Below are 24,725 nucleotides of genomic sequence, written 5' to 3'. Positions count from 1 at the left end.
AAACAAGATCTCTGGTCTCACCAGTTTTGAACACATTTCTTTTCATTTTAGCTGAAACTCTTCTATCACACATCTTACATGACACTTCTCCACCCGTTCCATCCTGCCTGTACACGCTTCTTCACCTCTTTTCCACACTCTTCATTGCTCTGGACTGTTGACCCTCACTTAAAATCCTCCACCTTCTTGATCTCCTCTCCCTGTAACCCCACTCTTCCACTCGTCCCTCTCATTCACAAACATGTACTCTATCTTACTGCGGATAACCTTCATTCCTCCCCTTTCCAGGACAAATCTCCACCTCTCTAGCTTCTCCTCCACCTGTTCTCTGCTCTCACTGCAGATCACAATATCATCTGCAAACATCGTAGTCCATCGAGATTCCTGTCTAACCTCGTCTGTCAGCCTGTCCATCACCATAGCGAACAAGAAGGGGCTCAGAGCTGATCCCTGATGCAGTCCCACCTCCACCTTGAACTCCTCTGTCACACCTACAGCATACCTCACCACTGTCTTACAGTCCTCATACATGTCCTCCACCGTTCTAACATACTTCTCTGCCACTCCAGAATTCCTCATACGATACCACAGTTCCTCTCTGGGCACCCTGTCATAAGCTTTCTCCAGATCTACAAAAACGCAATGCAGCTCCATTTGGCCTTCTCTGTACTTCTCTATCAACATCCTCAAAGCAAATACTGCATCTGTAGTACTCTTTGTTGGCATGAAACCATACTGCTGCTCACAAATGCTCACTTCTGTCCCACTCTTTCCCATAACTTCATTGTATGGCTCATCAGTTTTATTCCTCTGTAGTTGCCACAACTCTGCACATCTCCCTTGTTCTTGAAAATGGGCACACTTCCTACTCCATTCCTCAGGCATCTTCTCACTACTTAAGATCCTGTTAAGCAACCCAGTCAGAAACTCTATTGCCACCTCTCCTAGACACGTCCAAACCTCTAAAGGTGTATCATCAGGACCAACTGCCTTTCCACTCTTCATCCTCTTCAATGCCCTCCTCACTTCATCCTTCATCCTAATCTTTACTACTTCCTGATCCACAAAAGCCTCCTCTTCTAGTCTTTGTTCTCTCTCATTTTCCTTGTTCATCAACTCTTCAAAGTACTGTTTCCATCTCCCCATCACACTACTGACACCTGTCAATAGACTTCCATCCCTATCCTTAATCACCCTAACCTGCTGCACGTCCTTCCCATCTCTGTCTCTATGTCTTGCAACCTGTATAGATCAGTCTCTCCCTCCTTACTGTCCAACCTAGCATACAAGTCATCATAAGCTCCTTGTTTTGCCTTTGCTACCTCTACCTTCACCTTACGCTGCATCTCCCTGTACTCCTGTCGACTCTCTTCAGTCCTCTCAGTGTCCCACTTCTTCTTAGCTAACCTCTTTCTCTGTATACACTAATGTACCTCCTCACTCCACCACCAAGTCTCCTTATCTACTTTCCTTCCAGATGACACACCAAGTACTCTCCTACCTGTCTGCCTAATCACATTAGCTGTAGTTGTCCAGTCATCTGGAATCCCCTCCTGACCACCCAGAGCCTGTCTTAACTCCTTCCTAAAAGTCATGCAACACTCTTCCTTTTTCAGCTTCCACCATTTCGTCCTCTGCTCTGCCTTTGTCCTCTTCATCTTCCTCACCGCCAGAGTCATCCTACACACAACCATCCTATGCTGTTTGGCTACACTCTCGCCTATCACTACTTTGCAGTCACTGATATCCTTCAGATTACACTGTCTACACAAGATGTAGTCTACTTGTGTACTCCTACCTCCACTCTTATAGGTCACCCTATGTTCCTGCCTCCTCTGGAAGAAAGTTTCACGATAGCCATTTCCATCCTTTTTGCAAAGTCAACTACCATCTGTCCTTCTGTGTTCCTCTCCTGGATACCAAACCTGCCCATCACCTCCTCATCACCTCTGTTTCCTGCACCAACATGTCCATTGAAGTCTGCACCAATGACAACTCTCTCACCTCTAGGTATGCATCACTTCGTCAAAGTCCGACCAGAATTTCTCCTTCACTTCTAGCTCACATCCTACTTGTGGAGCATACCCACTAACAACATTGACCATCACACCTTCGATTTCTATCTTCAGACTCATCACTCTATTGATACTCTTTTTATCTCCAGGACATTCCTAACAAACTCCTCCTTCAGATAACTCCTACTCCATTTCTTTTCCTATCTACAACATGATAGAACAACTTGAACCCTGCTCCTAAACTTCTAGCCTTGCTACCTTTCCACTTGGTCTCCTGGACACACAGTATGTCTACCTTCCTTCTCTGCATCATGTCGACCAACTCTCTACCTTTTCCTGTCATAGTTCCAACATTCAACATCCCTACTCTCAGTCCTATACTCTTGGCGTTCCTATTCTCTCTCTTCCTATGAACACACTTTCCTCCTCTCCTTCTTTGACCAACAGTAATCCAATTTCCACCGGCACCCTGTAGGTCAACAACACTGATGGTGGTCGTTGTTAACCCGGGCCTCGACCGATCTGGTCATAGATTTGGAAGTCATAGATTTGATTTGCATGTTTGATTTGGCAAAAGTTTTACGCCAGATGCCCTTCTTGACATAACCATCTGTATTTATCCGGGCTTGGGATCGGTACAATAAGACACTGCCTACATTAAAAAAAAACCTCCCTGAACAAACAAAATAACTTACTGCAAATTAGAGAACAGAAAACTCTTATAAGGTTGTGCAGTTTCTCCATTACCCCAAAACCTATGAATAGCAACTAACATCACACAATAAATGTTCCATATTATGACTTGACTTATGTGAAACCCAACCCACTGAAACTTTTCTCTGTGAATGTCGAACAATATACACCTTCACCTGCAAAATACTGTATATTTTTAACATATTTTGGAAAATCTGCAGCTAAAGCAAGATAAAATCCTTCATAGAATACACATAAATCAAAGAAAATGTACTAAATGGATGTCTTCAACACAGATTTATGAAGAAACTTGCACGACAGAGACTTCAGACGAGAGCAGTCCACACCAGTACAAGACTTTTGGTCAGTGATAGCACAGGATAACAGTTGATTGCCTTAGCTATCAGCAAAGAAGTCATCCTTACACAAACAATCATCCATCCATCCATCCATCCACCCATCCACCTACTCATCCAACCGTCCATCCATCCATCCATTCCCACCTCATCGAACTCTTCCAGGGGGATCCCGAGGCGTTCCCAGGGCAGTTGAGAGACAACTCTCTCCATTGTATTCTAGGTCTTCCACGAGTCCTTCTCCTGGTAGGGCATTCCTGGAACACCTCACAAGGGATGTGTCCAGGAGACAATACAGATGGCCAAGCCATTTCAGCTGGCTTGCTCGATATAAAGGACTGGTGGCTCTGCTCCCTGGTGACTGAACTCCTCACCCTATCTCTAAGTGCTCCCAGCCACCCTACCGAGGAAAATCATTTTGACTCCTTGGATCTGGGTTCTTGTCCTTTTGGTCATGACCCAAAGCTCATGACCACAGGAGAGAGTTTGAACATAGACTGATCGGTAACTTGAGAAGTTTGTTTTGTAACTCAGGTCCTTCTTCACCATGATAGACGTATACAATGACAGCATCACTGCAGCCAATGTACTGCTCCATCTGTCAATCTCACACTCTATCCTTCCTTCACTCATGAACAGGACTCCAAGATATTTGGCTCTTCCACTTGGAACAAAGACTCCCTACTGACCCAGAGAGGGCAGACCGCCTTTATCTAGTTGAGAACTTTAGCCTTGAATTTGGAGGATTTAGTTTCGCTCTCACCTGCAAACCACCCCAGTACACACTGAAGTTCTCTTTATTCCAGCAGAGACTCTTTTGTCACATAAGACACATGAAACTTTCCTCCACTCCCAACCTGCTTTGGTCCATTTCTTGACATCCTTACCGCAGTCACCGTTGCTCTGGACTGTTGATCGAAGATATTTAAGGTCCTCCACCTTTACTACTTCTTCTCCCTCTAGCCTCAATCTTCCTTCTCCACTCCTCTTAATTTATGCACAAATATTCTCTTTTACTTTGGCCAATTTTTATTCTTCTCCTCGCCAACGCATGCCCCCACCTTTTTTAATGTTTCTCCACCTTGCAATGTTAATGTTCCTCCACCTATTATTATTTGTTTTGTTGTTACTAATTTATAATCATTATCATTCTTCTTCTTCTTCTATACAAACCTCCCTCCCCTCGGTTCCAATGCTTTAATCTCTGTTTTTAACCCTACTCTTTCAAGCCAGTGTCCCTTCTGTCCCCTTTGTGAGACAGTCTTTCATGCTTTTAGTGAGTGTAAGAGACTTGCAGTGCTCATCACTCTTTTAACGAATGTTTTTAATCTGTTCAGTGAAAATTTTAATTTCAGGAATTTTATTTATTGTTCCAGGTTATAAGAAATTGAATCAAAGAAAGTGGCAGCTTTTAAATTTTATTTCAGGAGAGGCAAAACTTGCAATTAACGTGACCAGGAAAAGGAGAATTGAAAACAATACTGTTCAATAAGCAGCTACTGTTTTTTGCTGTAACATCAGATGTTGCTTAAAACTAGAATTTGGTTTTTACAACATGAAAAAAGACCGAAATAACTTTAGGAACATCTGGTGTCACAAAAATGTCCTGTGTACTTTAGTTGATGATCAACTCACTCTTGCAAATTTCCTGATATAATGCACTGATTTTTAAATTATATTTCTTTTATTGGTTTTTAGTATTTTTGAAGCACTTTAGCACTTACATCTAATGTAAAATTGCAAAATGTTTGAGTGCGATTAAAGTGTTTTTACAAAAAACAAACATCTTCTTCTTCTTCTTCTTCTTATTATTATTATTGTTGTTGTTAATTAACAACTTAATGAATTAATTAACAATTAATAACAATTCTTTTTCTTCTTGTTAGTAGTTGTATTACTGTATGTAGTTTGGTTTTTAACTTGTTATTATGCATGGTATAACGCTTATGACAAGAAATTTCGCTTCATAATCGAGTTTTTTTTTTCAGTAGAATTCAGTTTACTCGATTGCTTAATGGTTTTTGTTCAAACTGCTCTACAGCACGCGTAACGCTGCTGTTCACCAGTAGCAGATTCGACACAATCGAAAGAGTCAGCCTAGCAAACTACATCTTATGAAAACATTTGTGAGGCTGTTATCTCAATATTTTTTATATGTTCTTATGTAACATCCAAGATTTTACATTTCGTTGTTTTAATCATAAAAGCACACTGTGGAAAGTGTGGAAAGTGCTCACCGTATTCTTATCGCAATCTACTTGTTTTCCAATATGGCGTCCAAAGGCATGTAGGATTTTGTTTGGGCCCGAGCGTTACCGATAATAGTTAATATTTGGACCATTTGTGAACTATTTAATTCTAGAAAACTATCCGTGTATACCCATTACCACTTTGTCTTACACCTCAATTTGTTTCCACGACTATATGGGAGATGTATCGTCGCGGAGCAGCAAAGAAAGACCACAACAACAAACCGGTGAAGAAGGATATGAGTGATAGTGATAAATACGCCGATCTTTTGGTGTTCGGCTATGCCTGCAAACTGTTTCCAGACGACGAAAAGGCTCTTTACCACGAACAGGGAAAACATCTTATCCCGTGGATGGGGGACAAGAGCATCTTGATTGATAGGTCGGTTAAACAAACTTAGACCAAAACATTATGCTAACCATCTAGCCTGTTTAAAAATTCAAGGGACCACTGGAATTGGTTTCTCAGAAGCTTGGGAATACCTTCAAATGATGCGAAATGTGTATTTTGTTGCTTGCTAACTGTTTTTGTATATTCTGAGCTGTCAGCAAATTGTTTCTGACGTTTTCAGATTAACATACAAAGATGCAACCCTTTTCCAGTCTTTGCTGGCTTTGGTCATGATGCTGAATATTCATCTAGCTGCCGATTTATGAGGCACGGCAGCAGAGATACAAACAGAATAAAACTCATATGAAGCTTTATTTTACCGTTTGGGCTATGTACTCCCAAAACGAATACAAGGACAATTTTCTCTAGATTTCTATTCTAAATTTTGAGGTGTCACACCTTCAAAAGTAGCTGGGTTTGCATTTTGTGTATGTTGGTTTTGTTGGAAGAATTTTCTCTGGAATCTTTGGCTCCTTGAATGCTTTATAAGTTGCAGTCATGGTGAAGTATTGCACAAAATATGTTTCATGCTTTCTGTTTTTTCCCCCCAATAAACAAAAATGTATAGTGTGCTCAAAACAGATATATTACAGATTTATTATGCTATGGTTATATTACCAAAGCCAGAGAAAATTCTAACCAAGGTTAAAGTCACTGCAGTTTAGATGATTCAGAATATCACATTGTTGCACATAGGTATGCTTCTAACAAGCAAAATAAAGTTAAATTTACAATTAGGCCTCTTGTAGAATGTTGCTGGAATAGGATGCAGCAAAATTTTATCGTGCCCCCCATGCAGAACATGTAATAAAAAATTCCAACCTTAAAATTATACATTTATTTTTTGAATCACATGATCTGCAGTGCCCCAACTGGTTTTTTATTTGTACAGCCTTTGTATGTGTGTCTTTATCACATAACACAGTTTTCTCCCAGCAAGGTAGGCTTTGGGGTCGTGCCAAACCCCGAATGCCAACCACAGCTCACCATTTCTTTGTCTTCATGAAGAAACTTCAACAGAGAAGTGGCGTAGAGGGACGAACCCTGGAAAATGTCGTCCATTTGGGTTCTTGCGGATAGGTATTTATGTACTCGGGTTTGTGTGAATGTAACTTTCTTTGCAGATGTAGAAGGAATGATGATTGTTACAGGGGGGGATTGAACCCTGTAAGGTAAGAGGAGAGTTGCTTTGTTTGTTACTCATTTTTTTCTTCATTTTTTTTTTCTTTTGATGTAGGTCTTTTGGTTTGTAAGAATTGTCCAGCAGAGGTAATAACAGAAGAATATTGATAGATATCTTTAGAGCAATATTGACATTATAGTCCGAGAAGTTAAGTAGGGATTTATTATGTTGTCAGTATCTATAAAGTTTTCCACAACTTGCAGTATTTTAGTAGCGTGTTCCTTGTTAAAGACTTGCAGAGGTAGTGAATTTTTCTCACTGTAGATTTTGGGTTTTAGGTTCTCCTCCCTTGGTAAGTAGGTATAAAAGTATTTTTACAGTCTGCTTCTGTTTCTCTAATTCTACTTATCATCCAACAGATATGATGGGCGTGGTCACTTACATGACCTTTCAGAGTATGACAGCGGGTCATGGAATACATCCTACCAGCTGTCAGAGGAAGAGGACAGGATTGAAGCATTGTGTGATGAAGAGAGGTACCTGGCTTTGCACACCGACCTGCTTGAAGAGGAAGCAAGACAAGGTGGAAACCTTGTTTTGACACTTCAGATTATTTGGAAGTATACTATAATGTAAATCTACCTTTAGTGGGTTATGTTTGATGACATGGAAGTTCGTATGTGCTTATATGTCTGAAATGAAACTTGATCTTTAGCTCTTAAAGATTGCAAAGTGTTAGCGCTTTGATAAAGTCTGTTGCCGTCTTTCAAGCCTCAAGCCTACGTACTCAATAGGTTAATGAGCCAAAGCAGAATCTTCACCAACTGCAAATCACATGTTTTAAACAAGACTTGGGATAACTTCGTTATTTACATTCATGCTTTGACTATATATACTTGTGGTAGAGATTCAACATGCTATAAATAACTAACGTCTGACAGAATTTCAGCTGTATTTCTGTTTAAAGAAAAAGTTTGTTGGATTGTTGCAGTACACTGTGTCTCTGTGTAGCTGGTGATAACAAATGATTTGTAAGATAACTACATTCCTTCTTGTCCAACATTAGGATATTAATATATCACAACATTTTTTTTCTACAGCCTGACTGACATACTTCATTTTTATTGTTAGATACCGATCTTTTCATGACTTAGACTGAGTTCACTTGAGGTGACCGAGTTTCTAGTCCACCTAAACCATCAGCGTGTCACAGCAAAGTTGCAAAATTTTTTTACTTCTGTAGACTCATTACACTTACTATATGGTTTTAGAGTCAAACTGATTAATTAGTTTGGAAAATCAATAAGCACTGGTTGGAAGTTTTACAGCCGATTGCTATTGGCAGATCTTGGCCCCTCGTGACTGATGGCTGCACCACTTACATGGACAGTAGTTGATTATAAAGGGTTTGCTGGCAGCTCAGTGCACAAAGTTAAGGTAATGTCATTGTGCACATGAGATTACAGTACTTATGTATATATTTAACATTGCTAACATTATTAGGACATTATTAGGAAATTAGGTCATAAGAAGGTTTTTGATTGTATACAATGATATTAATGCATTAGACTGAAGTCTGCTGCAATCCTGAAGGTATGTCAGTTCCCTTTTGGTAGTTTAACACTTCTTAAATTTTAACTTGATTATATCATTTCCTACCTAAAGTAGGAGAGACACTACTTGTATGAGAACATTTTATGACACACCGTTTCCTTCTCCGCTTCCTCATCGTTCGCAAACAGATTATTTTCATTTTCTTACTTTTGGGACGTTTAAGCCAAAAGTGAGCTTAGGGAACAACATGTTTCTTGGTTGCCACTCTGTAGCATTAATTAACTTATTTATTGTGAGTTCATAAATGCTCAGTGTGTATTTACTGCCAGATTGACTTCTAACATTTTTCCGTACTCTGCTTGCTTTCACTATCACTGCTGCTCCATCTTTCACATGAACTCACACTAAATTATGCACCGCCCTGTTCATAAGTTGCCAGTACACTTTTATAGCAAATATGAATTGATACATTATTTTGTCATACCTTTATGTTTTTAAAAAATGTTTTTTTAGTTTTTCTTATTTTACACAAGCTGCATAATCTAAAAAATGAATCAGTAATTAGCAGTTGATTGTAATAGTTTTGTACTCTGAGCTACTAAATTATTTTCCAGTTTTCACGTAACTGACGAAAATTGCATTTAAAATTTCAGCCCTGTCAAGCCCCATGTAATTCTTTAAATTATTAAATCAAACTCTCAGTATCTCAGCCCTTGTTGTCATTGTCCAGCAGTCAAAATATTACTTCTCCTTTGAGTCAGTACTTAATATTTGGGTGACTGACTTAGATGGTAGAGTAGGTCATTCAATAATATCAAGATTATTGGAAGTCTTTCACCATTGTGTCCTTGGACACTTCACTCGATTTGCCTCCAGTGCCTTACACTGGATGTGATGTATGAATGTCAGGTCATCATTGTGAATGAGAACTGGTTCTCAACTGACCTACTTGGTTATGTAAAGTTCACAAAAAATCAATATTTAAATATCTATGAAGGATATGTAGTCGTTCCCACAGACTAATAGTCAAATATTTCAATGATCTCGTTGGTACCAAGTGTTAATCTAAGCTTGACAAAAATAATTTTTTTCCAGGTCAAATATTTTAGGCTTGCACTCTGAGATCTGGAGCTGCCATTTTCTATGGAAATCACACCATGATGAAACAGGCTGTTTTGATGACAAAGCACGCTTCAAAAAGACTGTCTCAATGATGGCAGTTGAATTAATAAGACACAGGCTTAAGTGAAATATGGTGTCTCATGTCCAAACCGATGGGACTGAATGAGTCACCTTATCATTTTTTCTCGCACACACACTCGCACGCGCACACACACACACACACACACACACACACACACACACACACACACACACACACACACACACACACACACACACACACACACACACACAATTACTGCAGAAATATCATTCCCTAGGCTGGTTTGCCCTTGAATTTGTAGACCTGACCCCTTTTTCGCTCAGGCTATTACCCATCTGTCCACTATAGGCACAGCAGAAAGGTGTTAGAAATATTGATAGTTTTAGTGGGAATTTTGTCCTTTAATGTAAGGTTAGCCTTGAATTTCAGTGCAAAGTGGAATTTTTCAGGGTCTGACTAAACCTGTTCACTTTTAAAGACAATTAAAGGTACACCATGCAGAACTATTTTTCTGGTATTCACATCTGAAATTCTCATAAAACACATCAATACCATAAATGCGACACAATGACATGAGTCTTTTGTTGATATTTCCTTTTTATGTAACTTGAATTGAGTTACTGGCATCAAATCTCAAACAAGCTTATTTTCACAAAATCGATTTTCCAGCCTGTGTTGTTATTGTAATAAAGAGCTGAATCGAATTTTAAGAAGTCAATTTATAGAAAATGATAAAAATGATCATCAATAATGTAGTTTCCTCCATTGTGCATGTGTGTTTTGTTTTGAACAGAGGAGGAGTACAAACGTCTGAGTGAAGCTCTGGCTGATGAAGGCACTTACAATGCTGTGGCCTTCAAATACAGTGCAGATTATTACGACCCCTCTCAGCCCACAGAGGAGGAAGATGCCAGAAAAGAAGCAGGTGAAGACTCCTACTAATTTTCTACTACTAATTTTCACTAATGTCTTTTCAATGCTGGGGTGAGTACAGAATTTCTTAATTGATATTGTTGGTTTGGTTCACCAACATTAGAAAATATACAAACTAAATAACGGATTTATTACAGTTATATGTGTATAGTGTATATACCATGGGGTACATGCTATCTTTGTTGCAAATGACAAACAAATGTTAACTTTCTCATTTCTATCCTGTAATTTCTTCACATGCAAAGAAGACGCAGAGCCTGAGGATAGTGAAGAACCATTTGTAGCTCCTTCAGGGCTCACTATCCCTCCTGATGTGGAACTGGTGAGTGTTAAATATCCAGCTGGCTTCTGCTGTTAAAGAAGACATATAAGGAAAACTCCGGTGGATTTACTCCATAACAGTAACATCTGTAGACTAAAATAAAAGCCTTTAAACATTTAAAGTATTTTTTGAATGCTTGACTGTGATACCGTTGTGGTGAGGAAACAGACCCTATCAGGCAATCTGTTATTGTCATCTTCCGATCACTGCCAAATAAACCATTCATAATGAGCCAGGCCTGTTCGAAATCGATCAATCTTGATTGCTGCTTGGTACATACTGAGATAATTATATCACGCTTTTGGTTTATAAAAGCTTGAGTCTTCTACAAGTGCTACAAAACGGACTTGTTCAATTTAATCATTAATTATACATGCCAAGCCCAAAAATCCAGGTCAATAATGTAAATTGTCTTGAGATTTTGATTTTCTTCTCTCCATGTATTTTGATTATTAATTGCTTTTGATTTTTTTTTCCCCTTGGTTTGAGAGAAACAAACTCAGCTATTAAGTACTCACAGCCAGACTGTGTTACAGCTGCCCAACTTGTGGATTCCAAGCCATCTAAATGTTTAAGTCCAATAATCAGTTGAATAATCAACAGTGTCATTGTTTTCTGTGTCCTCAAAATTCAAAACAAATTTGTTTTACACTGTAATGAAGATCCTTGGTTAAAGAAATAAAAAAGTGGGACAATTAGAAGAGAATTCTCTGATCCACATCATATTCTCTACTATCATTATGATCAGGCTTTTTTTTCCCCTAGTAACCAGTAATCAATATTATTGTTCAAGAAACTGAAACCAGAGAACACTTTGATACATTTTTGATTCAAAACATATGGCATTTCATAAATGTTCAAATGTTTCAAATATTCTTTAAAATAACTGATTTGTTAAGCAAGTTACCATTTCAGACTTAGTAAAAACAAATTTGACATTCATTATCATACATACATCAATTTCTGTGTGAGGCAGCAGAGAAGGCTCTTTTCTCCATCAGTGGTTTATATAAAAAGTGTGTTCATTTTTAATATGTTGGCATATATCTGCTGCAGCACATTTTAAAAGGGAAGCACATAGTTTATATACAGGCAGCGCTTCACATTCACATAACCTCTTGTGATCAAATCCAGCAAAAAGTAATAGACTGATAAATTAAAAATACATTGCTGGTGCTTTGGTCTCTCTGGTGTTGTCAGACAATCTTCCCTCAGGAACAAGCCAACCGCAACCCTCAACAACCTCCCCAGCTGCCATTTTCTTATGCATGAGAAGAAAGACAAGCTTTAATGTTAGAATAGGCTGTGTATTCAGTATATATTGTGCTAGGATCAGATAAACTTCGTTGGTCTCACAAGTTCACATTAACATCAGCTCAAGCCACATAGAAATAGGATACATTAAAAAGTAGAATGAATAGAAATCTAAAATTTGCAGCATAAAAGTGCTCTTGCAGTAAAAGTACAGTAAACAAGTTGTACAGTAAGTGGTAGCAGTAGGCCACAATGCAGCATCATATAACCTGACTGCAGTTAGGAGCTGTAGAAGTACTCCTGGGCATGCAGACAGTGTGAGTTGTTGTTCCTAATGGCTGCCATCTTGGCCAGTGCCCCTTACTCCCCCACCACATTGATGGAGTCCAGGGGACAACCACAGACTAAGCTGGCTTTTTTGATTACTGGAGTTTTTCGTTTGTTCTATTTTTTTTTCAATTATTTGTGCTCTTAACACTCTCCCTCCCAACACACCACCAAGAACAAAACCAAAAAACCGCAAGACAGAAGTCATAATAGGTTTTTAGCAATGGCCAGCACACTCCAAAACATCTCATTCTCCTCAGCAGTGTCCATTCTGACTGACCTTTCTGGTGAGAGAATGAGTATCCCATCCAGTCTGTTGTTGAAGTGAACACCCAGGTACTTGTATCTTCTCACTCACTTGATATCAAGTACTGTACCTGAATGAAGGGTTGGATGGTTTCCTTTGGCCACTATCTTCTTTGTTTTGCTGGCATTTTATTTTTATATTGTGATGCCCACAATAATCAAAAAAGTTCATGATAACCTTCCTGCGCGCGCCGTCACTCCTCTGTGACACACATCAGACAATGGCAGTGTCATCAGAGCATCCAGAGATGACAGCCATCTGAGGAGTAACTTAAATAAGTTGTGTACATGGTGAATAGAAAAACCAAGAAGATATACTTTATTCCCTGTTTTATGAAGGAATATTCTTCACTATTAACACATTTGTGTGGTTTGTAAAAGGACAGAGTGCTGTCTAGGCAGATTCCCAAATGTATGCATTCTTTCATCTGGTCCAGAGGTGTCCCATCGAGAATAGAAATCACAGGTATGTCAGCTGCTTTAAGTTGAAACCAATGACAGAAGTAAAAGAAATTGCCCAGGGGTAAGAAAATCAGCACTTTTCATTCAAGCAGTTTCACTAAACACCTAAAGAATAGTCATATCATGAATTTAAAGAGTTTGCTACTGCTAGTGACTTGGTACAGAGCTGGAGGTAGCAGAGATGAAGATGCTGAGGTTCTCTTTGGGAGTGACCAGGAAGGATAGGATCAGGAATGAGTACATCAGAGGGACAGCACATGTTAGAGGTTTTGGAGATAAAGTCAGACTGAGATGGTTTGGACATGTCTAGAAGAGAGATAGTGAATATATTGGTAGAAGGATGCTGAGTTTTGAACTGCCAGGCAGGAGGCCTAGAGGAAGACCAAAGAGGAGGTTTATGGATGTAGTGAAAGAGGACATGAAGGTAGTTGGTGTGAGAGAAGAGGATGCAGAAGACAGGGTTAGATGGAGGCAACTGATTCGCTGTGGCGACCCCTGAAGGGAAAAGCCGAAAGGAAAAGAAGAAGTAACTTGGTAATAGCTGCAGTTATCTTTGCAGCAAACAAAATCACAGTAGGAGAAATTGTCCACAGTCCAGGGTCTGTAAAAATGAAATTATTTGTGATGATCAGCCATTATTGTTTTATAATACAGAATTTCATTATGTTCTCAGCATGCTGGAGTCCATATATATGATTGCCAGCTGTCAGTACATCATAGTTGCTGCTGCTAAGCTACAAGACACCACGAAAAGCCACATGAGCTGCCTGTTGCCTTAAGTTTTCAGACTTCCTCTATTTTTATGGTGGTAAACCACAGTATTACTGTAAAATGTAGTGGTAATTTGAGGGTTTTAGTTATCTTGGATGATGGTATTAACATTTTCCTTTTAAAAGAGCCAAAATTGATTATAACAGAAAAAAACTGTATGTGCGAATGGGTTGATGATGATCATCAAGCTCGCAGACCAAAATAAAAAGAACTTCACAGTCAGTTGGCAAAAGGTCCAGAAGTTGAGACACAGAAGATTCTCCTGTTCATTCCTTACATGAGATGATTTTTTTTTTAAAAGGCTGATAAATGCCACTATTTTGTCGCTTGGCAACAGTCTTGATCAGTTATAAGTACAGTATGTTTGACGTAACTCCCTGTTTATGTGCCGGTTACACATCCTCTTTTTATCTAATGGATGAGTTCTTAATTCACAGTGCGAATGGCCCTTGTTTGTCAGTAAGTCCTTGGCAGGTTTGAACACAGTAATGGTCTGTTAGCATCAGACCCTGGTATCTTGCTGGCCAGTGCCTTGAAAGGTTGTATTTATTACGGCTTTCATCTTGATGAGATATGTATGCTCTTTTGGAGATTGCTGCACTTCTAATGACAAGGATAAATCATTGAAAGCACACAAGGGGAACAATAATGAATGAATAATGGACCATTTCTTATTCCACCCCATGTGTATTTCAAGAATTAATGTCATCACGATGAACATAAGAGTGCCTGGCATAAGAATGCTTGCGAGACAAAATGACTTGTGTCCTTGGTGCTTTGCATCTTAATGTTTTGTGCATCGGTCAGGTTCACTCACTCTAAACTGTCATACTAATGATTCTCTTCCTCTAGTCTCACTTTAACATCCTGAGTATGCATTACAAGAAATATTTTTGTTTTTGCACATTAGAAGCTTTTCAGAAGCTGGGAAATTTATCGTGGAATCAGCATGGGTAGTAAATACCTTCAGTTTAAACGTATGTATATTTCTTCACTTTTTTTGCAGCCAGCAACCATCAAGACCCACAACATCATCGAGAGAACAGCCAACTTTGTCTGTCAGCAAGGGGCCCAGTTTGAGATAGTTCTGAAAGCGAAACAGGCTGGTAACTCCCAGTTTGACTTTCTTCGTTTTGACCACTATCTGAACCCGTACTACAAACACATCCTGCTGGCCATGAAGGAAGGTCGGTACAACCTCAGCTCTGCCAACCAGCAAGAAAAGTCGCAGGGTGAGTTGTTGAAAGCCATCAATCTGAAGATCTTATGTCCTCTCACAAAGAATTGTTCTGTTATCAATACAGAATGTCATGTCAAGTGAACAGAACATGATGATTTAGTAATTAACATTCCGCATTGATAAAAAAATTAAACATTTGTTCATACATACTGTATATTCAGTCATTAATGTTTGTCTGTCTTGCTATAGACTCCCAATCCGATGATTCCGATGATGATGGGGATGGCAGTTACCTTCATCCAAGTCTGTTTGCCCCTAAGAAATGCTCTCGTCTGGAGGAGCTGGTGAAGGTACTGTTAAAGCATCCAAGAGTTGACGTTATTCAATGGGTTGCTCATCTTAATAGCTCAGTTGGGTAGTGTTTTTGTACTGCTTGGACACGTGAATCCCATTTACATTCAATAAATTCTTCTTGTGTTTTTTTCTTTAATTCTCTGATAAGTATAATGTCCATTTTTCCTGTCTTTATACTGTAACAGTTTTTTTTGTGCTGTTCATTCACCTCATCAGGACAGCCATTGGTCTGTAACGTGGAGGCTCATGTGTTTTCAACAAAACTTAACAAGCTCCCTTGAGGACAAGCTGTCTAACAGTTGTCTCCTTTCAAAAGGAAAACTCAATTTTTCAGTCACTTACACTTCCTACCAATTATTAATATTTCATGTTTTATAGAATTAACCATCAAATTATGTCTTATCACACTAGGGAAGATTACTGATCTCTACATAGTGTTGATTGCAAGTAGAGATTAAATATCACATTACAATTAATAATTTTTGACTTCATAGTCCATGTAATGTTTGGTTGATATATAACATCAATTATGTATATATTCTCTTTCCAGAAGGATGATATGTTGGACTGCCTTTACCAATCTGGTCTTCTTCGTTTTCAGCCTCTAAAAGTGATGGACCCAGACCATCCTCTGGCAGCTCTTGTACGAAAAGCTAAACAGGAAAGAAATGGTAGTGTCGCAGTGGAAGCCAAACCAGAGGAAGGACTTTTCTCATCTGCATCCAGCGCACCGGGCCAATACACAACTGACCGTGAGTATAGGTTTCTATTATTCTAGGAGAACAATAAACAGCATGCATGTAATTTATAAAGGCTAAGTGTTCATCACATGTTGAGTGTGATCCACTTTACTTTGTTTAATGTGTTTCCATTTCCTTTTATTTTCCCCATATGGAGTTGGTAATATCTGTCGACTACTCCACAAAAATGGAGACAGAATCCCACAAATATAATAAAGCCGGCCTGCCATCATGTGCAATTATTAAAACTGCTTTTTTCTGTGATAAATTTTGAGCAGAGAAAACAGGCATTAGCCTTCTTTTTTTTTTAGACAATTTTCAGCTAATAGTTTTCTGCCTTTTCTTATCAGCTAATAGAGCAGCCAGCTCTTTAACGCTGCCCATAATCTATAATTGATGTGACAGCGTTTTCAGTACTTTATAACAGAGTAATAGTCAGTTTATAGATGTCCCTGTGTGCATCTGACCCCCTAAAACCCTCAGCGTAACTGATCAAGCTCACTTTCCAAGCTCACCTGTATTCAGGTCACACTTAACTGTATGTGTTCTTTGTGCAACTTTTCAAATAACCCTCATGAAGACATGTAAACATGGGTTACACATACTGCATATTTAGTAAGTTTCTTTTATGGGGAGTACAAGCTGTTATCTCTGCTGTTAAACAAAGGTGTGAAACACAAAATCAAAAAGTCTTTTTGCATAACACTGCCTCTACACGCTCTGCATATTGTATCGATACAAATGTTAACCCACAACTAGTAGTTGTACTGTAGATTTCTTTTCAAAAGTACATTACAGGTCTTTTGGATACTTACCATAAATACATGCACTCACTTTTCCAGCAGACATTCTTACTCTACTATCAAACTGGGTGTCAAAAGTCCCTCTGACACCCATTAACATCTGGCTTCTGTTACCAGTGGGAAAGTGCACACTAAAAAGATGAAACCCAGGTTGACGGATTTGTCCCCATTTCCTGGTGCAAAGCTGTGTCACATGATTAATTGAAGAATTTTGGTCCATAAATACTTTTCCATCCATCTACTTTCAAGTAGTCCTATTGCATTTTTCAGTCAGCGTTGAGTTTGAAAGATAGAAAGTCCAATCTTTAACTTCTTCTGGATGCGGTGGTGAAATACAATCTCCTCACTCCTCCTACTTCCTTGTTTTCTCTGTTTTCCTGTTAAACATGATAGAGCACAAAAGCATTAGTTAATCCCAATGTTTTTAGTTGGTTTGCCCACATACAGGTATAGAACAGTTTTTTTTTTATGAATTAAACTTGTTTTCAGAGTTTTTCAGAGTGACTTAAAGGGACAGGAGAGTTATGAGCATTACACATAATAATTCTATCCATAAATAACGCAAAGAAAGAATATACAAGTGCAGCATTTTAATTATTTAATACAGTTTCTCTATGAGACCGTCAAAAAGATATATTCTTAATGGTCCTTGACATAAAACTGATGTTGGAACCCCTGCTTTTAGTAAGAAATACAGTCACAGTTACTTCTGCAGTTGCAGCAGTAAATCACAGTCCAAGAAAAAAATGTATTATGATGAGCTACTTCAGAAAATCATATGGATATGATTAACAGCATTGAGAACAGTGAAATGCTATGATCACATTCAAATATGATACAATATTCTTATGAAATGTCAGGAACACAACATAAACAACGCCATACTGTATATGTATTAATCAGTGATGGCCTACACCCACTCCTTCTCATTGCTGCTTAAGTAATTTCTCCATGTTTTGTCTGAGTTCCTCCGTCCTTGGATGAGCTGCTTGCACAAAGGCACAGTCGTTTCCCTCTTCTGACCACTGAGATTATTTGTCCATTGCTGCAGGTTATTCTTCCCTTAGATTGTTGTGTCTTTTGACCTGATCTTTGCTGCAGAGCCGTGGTTGTTGATGTTATTAAACTGATTGTGGCTGACCTAGTTGCCTAATATCATTGCTATGCATGGTTGCTCAAAACAGAAGCTGTTAATTTACATGTATTTGTAGTGATGCTGGGGCTTTTCTTGTCTTTTAAACATTATTTTGCCACTAATGATGTTTATAAGGTGTGGAAAACATGTTTCTTGATTATACATACTTTTGTACATCATTGCCTCCCTCCCTGTGGATGTAATGAATATGCTAAAGACCTAACAATCAGAACAACACCACGCCAACACCTGCTTGACCCACCATTGAACTCAATTTCCATTTTGTTCCTCTTGCACATCGTAAGTCTTTATCTCAGCTGTGACATGCATCAACTTGATAAATAAAAGCTCCTACTTAGGTCTTCATTTTCCAGACTAGTTAAAACTGGATGTGTCCCTGAAATCAGGCAGCTCAGTGATTAATGTGCAAAATCACACCGTGTCCACTTTGACACAGACGTTTATTTTTATCCTTGTTACCGTATTGCGCACCCACCCCACACACAAACTCATTTCTTTTCTCGTTTCAATAAAACCTTTTTGTATTATAGACATAAAAAGGGGTGACGCTTTTCCTCTCCGGTCATGTATTGATTTATCTTCTGTTGATTTAAATTAATTACGGCATAATCGACGTATTAAATGGGTTCTGCACAATTGAACTTATTTTTGTGGTGGAAATTAAATTAAATGCCTGCACTTTGTTTAAGCACATCAGTGATGATGTTAATGCTAGTATTACTTTCCAGAGGAATAAAGACCATTACTTTGAAAACCAACGATGACTTAACACGCCGTGTTAGATTTCAACACATTTCAAAACTTGTACAACCGCTGTTGAGGGAGAGTCCACTGTTTGAGACTTCTTCAGCCTGTGAAATTTATATAATAATATAATAAAGTGGACACACCCGAAGCAGAGATTGGCCGTGTCCTTATATAGGAGCCTATGAGGACTCATTTGCATTTAAATATTGAGAATCATTGATCTCATCAATAGCTCATTTTTATGTAAGCCCCCAGTTTGAGCTGAGAGATCCACACTTGTACTTTTGATGACTGAGGAACCCCTGGACTACATTCATTCTCTTGATAATGATCCCCTTCCAAACAACGGGGCACACTCACACAGTGACACTCCTGCCTCAGAAACACATATCAGAGAGCTTCCCGTCACTGCCTCACTAGCTGCACATTACCTGTGAACAGAAAGTCAGTGTCTCTTTCCCTTTAAATGTTACACAGTACATTGCCACCAGGCATTATCCTCTTGAGCGCTTGTCCCTGTGCAGTCGTCTGTGGTGAATTTTAAATCTGTTGGGAGATACGGGCCTAGGAGAATTTAAACGTGACATACAATGACAGCACAGTATGTACAGCAACGTCAACACTAAGCAAACTATAGTAACAAACAATCCATAACAGCTGCATAATGAGCACAAGTGACTCCCTAGGTCTGAATGCAGCAACCACACAGCTTTGGATAATTGGGAAAAGCTGCTTTCACATTTCTAACAGTGAAAATCGGGCTTTTACAGCCACCTGTAATTACCTCAATATTGCTCACACTTCACTTATAGTTCATATTTATAATTACACTTAATGATGTTTTTCAGTTTTTTGATTTTCAGTTCTGGGGCAGGATGACTTTTCCTTGACATTTAGTTTTGTTCTTGGCCAAAATCAATGGAAAGGTTGCATGAAAAGATTCTCAAACAAATGTTAAATCGTTCTTCAGCTGTTATAATCTTACCATAATTTTACAGGAAATCAAAATTTTTCTTTTCTTCATGAACTAATTTTCCTTTCCTGGCCTTTACAGCCAATGCAGCAGCAATGTACTATGGGTACTACATGCTTCCTGATGGAACATTCTGCTTGGCTCCGCCTCCACCTGGAATAGATTCCAGCGCCTACTGTAACAGTATGCCATCAGATGTCATTGCTCCCCCAACGTCTTCTGGGTCATTGCCTAATGTAGGAGCCACCCTCACTCCTGAAACTCAACCTGTGGCTGTAGGAGCTACGGCCCCCCCTCAGATCTCCAGCTCTGCTGCTCCTGCTGTTTTACCAGAAACCAGGTCAGAGATAATGGACATCCCTGATTTTTCCTGTTCCTTATAATATTATTTTTCTTGTCATTTGTATTAGATTTACCAAAAGTCACAAAGACCTATCTTTATATCTATCTTAACGGGTGAAGCATGTCTCTTCCATTTTCTTTGAAAATAGTTCAAAACCGGAAGCTCAAGTTTCCACGCAAACACCAGCCATTATCCCCCCCCCACCTGACATCCAGCAAGTCATAGACAAGCTGGCGGAGTATGTTGCAAGGAATGGCTTGAAGTTCGAGACCAGTGTTCGTGCCAAGAACGATCCACGGTAAGTATCTTTTCCAGAAATAAATGTGCTACCTCGTTCAGGTCTTGGTTTTAAGACCTCTTATCAATGACTTCCCTTCCTTCTACTGTTGGATCTCTTCATTACCTCATCTTGTATGAGAGCTCATTCCTCATCTTTTATACTATGTGTTCTTCCCTCTGTCAATTGTAGGTTTGACTTTCTCCAGTCTTGGCATCAGTACAATACCTATTATGAATTTAAGAAGAATTACTTCATGCAGAAGGAAGGGCGATATCTACCAGAGGTACAGTCATCTTTATAAACAATTATAAAACTTTGAAAAACAAATAATATATGATAGTGTATGCATTCTTTTTGACATGCGAAAGCAAAAAAGAGTGAATTAACTGACAGCAGGACATTGCATTCAATTTTTTTTTTCATCCACTTCATCAACGTTTATAAATATATATTCTGAATTTGATCTACATCCCTATTAATAATTTATCAAGTGACCTTTAAATGTAGAGGAAACTGTTCTCCCATTTTCCACCTGTCAGAAACCAACTTCACACCTGCATGTAATCCTGTTGAACAGCATTCACGGCTGAAGTTTAAACACATGAAAAGGTTGTCATAGTGTTCAATCCGCTTCCACCCAACCTTGAAATAACTTGAAATGAAACACCTTTTCCTGGTAGTATGTTAGAGCATACAATGCTACAATTATGTTATCTTGATTACTACCCCTAGCAAAAAGTATGGAATCACCAGTCTTGGACGAGCACTCACTCAGACATTTTATTATGTAGAACAAACTCAGATAAAAAGAGTGAAAAAATAGTTAAGTTTTACAAAAATGCAACTCCTTGGCTTTCAGAAACACTAAAAGAAAAGAAGAAATAACATTGTGGTGGTCAGTAAATGTTACTTTTATAGAGCAAGTGCAGGGAAATAAATATGGAATCACTCAATTCTGAAGAAAAAAATATGGAATCATGAAAAACAGACAAAGAAATAACAAAACACATCACTAGTATTTAGTTCCACCACCTCTGGCTTTTATGACAGCGTGCAGTCTCTGAGGCATGGGCTTGATGAGTGACAAACAGTATTGTTCATCAGTCTGGTGCCAACTGTCTTTGATTGCAGTTGCCAGATCATTCTTGCCGGTCGGAGCCTTGCTGTGGACCATTTTTTTAAATTCCACCACAAGTTTTCAATTGGGTTGAAATCTGGGCTATTTGCAGGCCATGACACTGACTGGATGCGTTTTTCTCCAAAGAATGTTTTCACAGTTTTGCTCTGTGGCATGATGCGTTGTCATCTTGGAAAATGATTTCATCATCCCCAAACATTTTTTCAATTGAAGCGATAAGAAAGCTGTCAAAAGTGTCAATGTAAACTCGTGCATTTAATGAAAATTTATCCACAGCGTCTTCCCAGTGCCTTTGCCTGACATGCAACCCCATATCATCAAGGACTGTGGGAATTTTGATGTTTTCTTTAGGTGGTCCTCTTTGTAAATCTCACTGGAACGGCGCCAAACAAAAGTTCCAGCATCTTCACCTTGTCCAACGCAGATTCGTGACTCATCACTGAAGATAACCTTCATCCAGTCATCCACAGTCCATGATTTCCTCACCTTAGCCCATTGTATTCTTGTTCTTTTCTGTTTGAGCATCAGTGATGGTTTCCTTTTAGCTTTCCTCTATGAAAATCCCATTTCCTTTATGCAATTTTGCACAGTTCTGTCACATACATTGACTCCAGCTTCCTCCCATTTCTTCTTCATTTGTCTTGTTGTGCATTTTCTGTTTTCAAGATATATGGCCTTTAGTTGTTTGTCTTGACGCTTAGATGTCTTCCTTGGTCTGCCAGTATGCTTGACTTTAACAACCTTCCCATGCTGTTTGTACTTGGTCCAGATCTTCGATACAGCTGACTGTGAACAGCCTACATCTTTGGCAACCATACTTTCTTCAAGAAGTTTGATAATCCTGTCTTTGGTCTCAAGAGACATCTCTCTTGTTGGAGCCATGATTCTTGCCAATCTACTTGGTCCAGCAGCCCTCCAAGGTGTGATAACTGCACTGTTTTTAACTGCTGACTAACAAGCAGATCTAATCTGAGTCAGGTGCCCAATTAAGGAAAGGACATTGACTGGGTGTTTCCTTATTTTCTACTCAAAATGGAGTGATTCCATTTTTTTTCCCTCAGAATTGAGTGATTCCATATTTATTTCCCTGCACTTGCTCGATAAAAGTAACATTTACTGACCACCATAATGTTTTTTCTTCATTTCTTTTAGTGTTTCTGAATTCCCAAGAAGTTACACTTTTGAAAAACTTCATTATTTTTTCAAGCTTTTTATCTGAGTGCTTGTCAAAGACTGGTGATTGCATACTTTTTGCTAGGGGTAGTAATTCAATGATGTGTTGCCTATTGCAAGCCAGAGTTTGTCAAAATGCAGGTACAACACTCCTAATTAAAGCCCTTAATTCGAACTCTAGACCATCAATTCCATGTGTCTGAAAATATTGGGAAAACTTTTGATTCAGTTTAGTCGGAATGTTTACTGTTCAGGTTCTTTAATTGTAATACAGTGTTATTATTTTATGTCTAATATTAAACCTGATTAATCACAAAGCACACTAAAATGTTAAATGCACATATAATGTGCAGCACTTTTTGGGTTGGAGTGTGAAGTGAAGCCGTCAAAGGAGATGAAATCTGAGACAGGACACATGTTTTATTTTCCATGTGATTTAATACTACACAGAATTGAAAATACATTATTCAAAGGAAAATCTTTCCAGCATAGCTCATTTTCAGCCTTCTGTAAAGATCTAGTGGAGTGTTTTAACCCTACAATCTTTACTGCTTTTCCAGTTGTTTCTTGAGCTCAGATTGTCTGTCATCTAGCCATCTGGTATAGGTGTGTCTTTTGGTTTACAGTATCAAGTAGCCGAGTAGACAGAGGATAAGGCATGTTATACGTGTACTTATATTGTTGCAGATGTATTCAGAAATATATTCTAGATTTGGGGACTCTGCTTGATATTAAAATGAAAAAAGAAAAAGCTAGAAGCAACAGAACATTTTTCAACGAGTAATTTCTTTTCTGATGAATCAAATCACTTAGCTTGTCAGAGTGCAAAGGACTGTGGCCCATTATGTCACAGCACAGACTGCTCCAACAAGCAACTGCTTGCCATTTCTATCAAGAAACCTGTCGTGTGTTGTGATTGGTTCTGTGGGTAAGGGATGCAGATATCACCGCATTTGCTCAGCACTATTATTTATAGTTTTACTCTTGATGAAAAAAATAAAAGGGGCTAAAATCAGTCAAAGCAAACAGCAGCAGGATGTGGGGCTGGTTTGGCTTTAGCACCGTCATCAAAATATTTTTAAATCTTTTTATTGTGGCTCTTTCCTCCGGGATTAATAAAGTATCTATCTATCTATCTATCTATCTATCTATCTATCTATCTATCTATCTATCTATCTATCTATCTATCTATCTATCTATCTATCTATCTATCTATCTATCTATCTATCTATCTATCTATCTATCTATCTATCTATCTATCTATCTATCTATCTTTTGGAGGGGCCAAAGCTGCTATCTGAAAAGGAACTTTTAAGAAAGTCTATAGAATCCAAATGGTTTTCTTCCTTTTTGTCCTGCACATGTTGATTAACACAATACTACACTTGAAATCTTTGTTTGAAATATCAAATTATTGTAACAGGTAAGCAGATGCTCCCAATCAGCTCTGATAACCAAGTTAAAGTTGAAGTACCACTGTACTCCAGGGAATGTTGTGTCATTCTAACAATAGACAGACAACAACATCCTGTAACATCCTGCACCATCCTTGGCTTTCAGAGTAAATACGAATAAAAAACTATATACAGTACATATAAAATCTATAAATGAAATTAATGTGAAGCCTATGGGATTATTCTATTGGGGCAAGTTGACAAGTCGCAAAAACGCAGCAGTCAGATCACACCACGGTTGAATTCTTCTGTTGTCAGATTATCCCTGCTTGTGTCAGTCTAACTCGGTGCTCTATTTTTGGATCAGTATGTTGCTGTAATCTGACAGAATGTCTTAAGCGGTAAATTGATTTGGTTTTTATAAATTCAACAATGTTTATTGTTGAATTTGCAACAATTTAAAACGTGCTGGGAATTCATTAATTTTCCATCAAATCTGTGAAGGGGAACAAAGCAGAAATCC

The 24,725-nt window shown here is 38.5% G+C and overlaps 1 protein-coding gene across 4 annotated transcripts in view; it reads left to right on the top strand.

Annotated features, from left to right (window-relative positions):
* Positions 1-5,339: 5,339 nt before the first annotated feature.
* sfswap (splicing factor SWAP) overlaps positions 5,340-24,725 on the top strand; it is a 44,557-nt gene continuing 25,171 nt past the window's right edge. For 2 of the 4 annotated variants that reach the window (XM_068334516.1, XM_068334515.1), the window contains exons 1-10: positions 5,340-5,695; positions 7,247-7,410; positions 10,340-10,471; positions 10,725-10,801; positions 14,928-15,153; positions 15,351-15,451; positions 16,057-16,207; positions 19,956-20,214; positions 20,366-20,515; positions 20,687-20,780. In XM_068334516.1, coding sequence (XP_068190617.1) covers positions 5,496-5,695; positions 7,247-7,410; positions 10,340-10,471; positions 10,725-10,801; positions 14,928-15,153; positions 15,351-15,451; positions 16,057-16,207; positions 19,956-20,214; positions 20,366-20,515; positions 20,687-20,780 — 1,554 coding nt within the window. In that variant the 5' untranslated portion in view covers positions 5,340-5,495. Of the gene's footprint in view, positions 6,785-7,246; positions 7,411-10,339; positions 10,472-10,724; positions 10,802-14,927; positions 15,154-15,350; positions 15,452-16,056; positions 16,208-19,955; positions 20,215-20,365; positions 20,516-20,686; positions 20,781-24,725 lie in introns of all 4 variants that reach the window. The other 2 variants (XM_068334517.1, XM_068334518.1) reach the window with 2 other exon arrangements.

This window comes from Antennarius striatus, chromosome 15, assembly GCF_040054535.1.
Source record: "Antennarius striatus isolate MH-2024 chromosome 15, ASM4005453v1, whole genome shotgun sequence".
Taxonomy (NCBI): Eukaryota; Metazoa; Chordata; class Actinopteri; order Lophiiformes; family Antennariidae; genus Antennarius; species Antennarius striatus.
This window is presented reverse-complemented; position numbering and strand designations above follow the sequence as displayed.